We start from the raw sequence: 4,842 nt of genomic DNA on the forward strand, positions 1-4,842 counted from the left end.
TATGAAATGGAGGCATCAAAGTTCTAGACAAATAAAAAAAAAAAGTGAGGGACATAAAGAGTCCCAGGTGAGTTCTTTTGAAAACGTTACAAGCTCCACGAGCAACATGCAAACTGAAGGTTTCTAAGAACTGCATGAAATATAGAACTCTAGAAAAGACTAATATAGAAATATGTCTGACATTCTCTCAAACTATTTTAAGCACCCTTCCTTCTCAATGATCTCTCTCAAACTATTTTAAGCACCCTTCTTCTCAATGAGATTCTCAATCAGATCTGCTGCATCTTGAACAGTGGCAATGCTCTGTGCACTATCTTCTTCCACACTGATCCCAAACTCCTCCTCAAGTCCCATCACAATCTCAACCTGTTCGGAAAGAAGTATTTTCATGAGTTACGACTTACAATGAATAAGACCATCCACATGTATTAAAATCACATGATTCAGGACAGTTACATATTCTTCAGTGAGGTCAAGCAATAAAATAAGCAGTAGCACAATACTGGCTATAGAGATTGAGTGCATTTTATCAGGAAATTGATTAGAAGGAAGACAATAAATACAGTTTGATAAAGAATCAATCATTATCAATAATAACTCCATCTTTCTTTAGGGCAGCATGTGAAGTTAAATGTAAATTGTCTCAGCAAGATAAACAAAATAGTAGAAATAAGCTGAAGCATATTGTTGATTTATTGTTATTCTTGGAGAAGGTACAAGTTAAAAGGTTAAGCGAACACATCTACATTCAAAGAATTTGATTTCCCTCTCATTTCAGATAGATTCAAGCATTACCTTTCCAAACTAGTACAACAGCAATATCAAAGTTGCTTGATGGTTGTACAGTAACAAACAAACAATGGGCCTTTAATTAAGAGTTGCATCAGAACAAAATAATATGTACAGGCAAATATAAGAGTTGCATCAGAACATTAGGGTACCGTGTCGAGAGAATCAGCTCCAAGGGCAGCAAATTTTGACTCTCCAGTGACTGCGGAATCATCAGGTAGAGCTAGCTGCTTCTTCACAATTTCACACACCTTCGTCACTGTCTCTGGTTTGGCCTGCACAGGAGCATTAGCATTCTTGTTGCTGGTTACATCAACATACGAACAATATGCTTGAAATCTATATATATGTACTAGTTTCATTATTTAAAACCACATAGTATGTCCAAAGAAACAAATGTTCACATGGATAACCTAAAGACAAAGCAGCTTATACAATAGGACGGGAGAGAAACACCCACTTTCTTATCTGGACTAGTAATCAATGAACTTAATCTCTTTTCCAAGAAGTGGAATGAGTATAAAAGACAGACTGAGAGGCCGAACAGCCCTGACAATCACATGCAGCACATTGTTCATGAAACATTTTAGATATTTAGGAAAACTTTCTGACTGACTGCCACTGGACTCGTAAGGTTAACCTCGCCAAGGTTATGATAGGCTTTTGCTTGACAAATAAATGATGAATCAGTTAATACAATGCTAGTGAATATATCTAGAATGCAAAGAACAATACAATATGATTGTTGAAAGGTAAAAATATTGATAAATTTGATATGTTCTGGAATAGTGAAGAAATTACCGCACAAGAAATACGGAAACGAGCTGGCTGCATCCTAAGAGTTGTGAAGCTTTTCCCACTAATAGGAAAGGAAACTGATTTCACATTAGAGATCCTGCTGCTGGGTGCCTGGTTAGCCAATCAACCACAATAACTGAATTAAGACCCAAAAATGGAAAGAATTTTTATAAAAAAAAAAAATGATTATCCTCATATATTTTCAACAATTTGAAAAGTAAAATCCAGTCATCAGTTCTGGCAACTTACAATATTTTTTTAGATTAAAGTAAAAAAAAAAAATTGACTTAATCTCTCTATTTTTACACAGCAAGCATCAATTAATTTACTAAGCATCTAATTTGAATGGTCTTATCTCCAAACAGTCTAAAGCCGTATCCACCAACCATAAAAATGGGATTTTCTAGTACCATCAAATCAGGCCAATCACACTATATGAGACCCATTTTTTGCAAATGGGCCTTGTAATACATGGCATGCTATGAACGTTCGAAATTATATATATATATATATATTCACTCCATGATAATTCCTCTTTACTATTAGGCCAAAAACGATAATTGATTTTTGCAATAGGCGGGATTCAAAACCAGGTCCTTTGTTTGACTACAAGAGTGTCTACCAGTTGACCAATGAAATGGTTATGTTTGAAATTAAATAATTCAAAGTCCAAACTCTGAATAACATCAACAGAAAACAAAGAGTTAGAGAGAGACTAAAAACGGTCCTGTATATTTTACAGGCTACAAAATTTTCTTCGGTAGAATATAAAGTAAAAATATTTGTCTCATAAATCATTGATACTTTAAATCACATACAACATATCAGAATCTTAGTCACATAAATTAAAATAATAGCCAGTAAACAAGAACTTAATTGAAACTTAATCATTCCTTAGTTATAAGATGCAAATTATAAACATCAATATTGAAGAAACCGATCCAATAACACAAATTACAATAAACACAGAAACATAACCCACTTAAACATTCAAGATCAATATCAAACATTTCAAGCTTTCCTTCAATTATAAAGGAAAATAGAGCTTATAAAACGAAGATCTGAATCACTAAGCAGAACCACAGTGTGATTATAAAACATATATCAAACAATTAATAAAGAAATCATAAATCTGACAACAACGATTCACTGATTGAATTATAAAAGGAAAAACAAATAACAAAAACGAAGATCGAAATATCATTACCAAGCTGGCCTTGAAGGAGGCCATGGAAATCGAAGTTCCTGTAACAGAGGCCATTGAGAGAGAGAGAGAGAGAGAGAGAGAGATCTGAGGTTGTAGAGAGAGAAAGAGAAATGGGGTTTTGGGAGAGAAGGAGAGCACGAAGGTTGTGTGTTGAGTGTGTGTGTGTGTGTGTGTGAGAGAGAAGAGGGGTTTTTGACAACGTTATATATAGAAAGCCAAACTCGTTTTTTTCTGTGTTGTTTGTTGAGGTTTGTTGAGCATAGTTTGTATCGAAGATCGAACACTCTTATTGGGGAGCGTTTGGCTTCTCTTTTCTTTTTCTTTTTTTTCAATTTTGCCTTTTTCTACCGTTTGGTTGCGAAGATTATTATACAAAACCTACTACTCTTAGGTGCACTAATTAAGGAACAATTGACTTCTTAGTTGAATTCAATGGTCCTTTTAAAAAAAAAATTGTACATTTTTTATTACATACCTGTCAAGGGTTAATTAAAAGACAATAGTTACATTCACAACCTTTGCTTTTTTGAATTTGATTGAAAATCCTTAACAACATTTAAGAAATTGTATCTAAATTTTATTGTTCTATATTGAATTCAAAAAATTCTAGAATTACAAAAAATTTTACAAGCTATTTAATGTGGCGAGTAGTTATTGGTAAATAAAAAAGTGACGTTGGTAGTAAGCCAGATAAGAACTAAAAAGAAGTTGGTCATAATAACAATTTGTAAAAAGTTATAAAATAGTTTGTGCTTGTAATATTACTTATTAAATTTAGGTTACAATTTTTTTTTTTTTAAAAGTGTATCTTGACGAAATTCTACTTTATTTTTATGTCATTCATATTTACAATTAAAATGATCACAGGAGAGTAAGAGTCTCATCTATGAAAATGTTTCAATTTTCACATATTATATGCAAAATATGGGTTTATAGATTCAATAATATTCTATCTATATGAAATTTGGTATACAAATTAAGAATATGTCTAAATGTGAAAACGCCCCATGTGATTTTGGTCAGTTGTAAAAACATCTCCTAATTGCCTGTTTGGATGTTTAAAAAAGGAGGGGGAGTAGAGTAGAGGGAATGGGAGTAATTCAATTACCTTGTTTGGGAGTTTTTTAAGGAAGGAGGGGGAGGGGTTTGAAGGGGTTTGAAGGGGTTTCAACTACTTCCAACCCCCTCATTTTTAATTCCCCCAAATTGGAGAGATTTGGAGAGAGAGTAGAGCACATAAAATTATTGATAAAGTAAATTACCTAATTTACCCTTATTATATTTATAAAATTACAATGTTAAAAACAAGGGGAAGGGTTAATTACTCCCTTCCCCTTTACTAATTATAAAAACATCCAAACAAGGTGGAGGGTAATCATTCTCCTCTACTCTCCTCCCCACTACTCCCCTCCCCTCTACTTCCCTCTACTCTCCTCCTTCTCTAAACTCCCAAACAGACCATAAGTTTCAATTATTCTTTACAAGTTCATGAGGTTTTCATATTGCCAATTTTGCCCATGGCACTAAATTTTGCGCGTGACCAATGATGTTGGTGAAAAATCCTAATATGAATCAAATTCTGAGATCTTTTGAAATGTAAAAACCAAAATCTATATATTTTTCCATTTTGAATTATTCGTACAATTTTTTTGTAATTTTGGGAAAAAATGTAAATTATTTACATATATTTTCTTTAAGTCATGTAGCCATTGATCTTTTTTTTCCCTCTCCTGTGGAAAATGATGACTCTTGAAAAATTATAATTGTGCCAGGGTGAGTTATTTTTTTGGTTTTATTGTTGTCGTTGGGAATAAAAATGCTAAAAAATAAATGTTAAAATGTCAAACACACCCCTTTTTTTTATACACCAAACAAACCCCTAAAGCTTGAAGTCTCTAGATTTTATACCATAAAATTTCAAAATTTGAATTTTACTATGTAAAAATTATATTTTGTTTGCATAAGTAGTCGTTTCGTCTATAATTTCAACTAAGTATCACATAAGCTTGACATGTGAATTTAATTCGTCTAATCAAATGGTGTTACCT

The 4,842-nt window shown here is 32.7% G+C and overlaps 1 protein-coding gene across 1 annotated transcript; it reads right to left on the minus strand.

The window, feature by feature from the left end:
* LOC142624477 (acyl carrier protein 1, chloroplastic-like) lies at positions 1-3,140 on the minus strand. The gene is made up of 4 exons (XM_075798048.1): positions 2,795-3,140; positions 1,591-1,698; positions 942-1,064; positions 1-366 (listed from the first exon to the last, which is right to left on the minus strand). The coding sequence occupies exons 1-4, from the start codon at positions 2,846-2,848 to the stop codon at positions 238-240; spliced, it is 414 nt and encodes a 137-aa protein (XP_075654163.1). The 5' UTR covers positions 2,849-3,140; the 3' UTR covers positions 1-237.
* Between the last annotated feature and the right edge of the window lie 1,702 nt (positions 3,141-4,842).

Source organism: Castanea sativa, chromosome 2 (assembly GCF_040712315.1).
Source record: "Castanea sativa cultivar Marrone di Chiusa Pesio chromosome 2, ASM4071231v1".
NCBI lineage: Eukaryota > Viridiplantae > Streptophyta > Magnoliopsida > Fagales > Fagaceae > Castanea > Castanea sativa.

What these genes read in the sequence shown, in the direction of transcription:
- LOC142624477 (XM_075798048.1), bottom strand. Translation starts at nt 2,848, where the DNA reads ATGGCCTCTGTTACAGGAACTTCGATTTCCATGGCCTCCTTCAAGGCC. An exon ending in CCTCCTTCAAGGCCAGCTTG is followed by an intron (nt 1,699 to 2,794) that starts GTAATGATATTT and finishes TTGGCTAACCAG; the next exon opens with GCACCCAGCAGCAGGATCTC. An exon ending in GAGCTGATTCTCTCGACACG is followed by an intron (nt 367 to 941) that starts GTACCCTAATGT and finishes CTTTCCGAACAG; the next exon opens with GTTGAGATTGTGATGGGACT.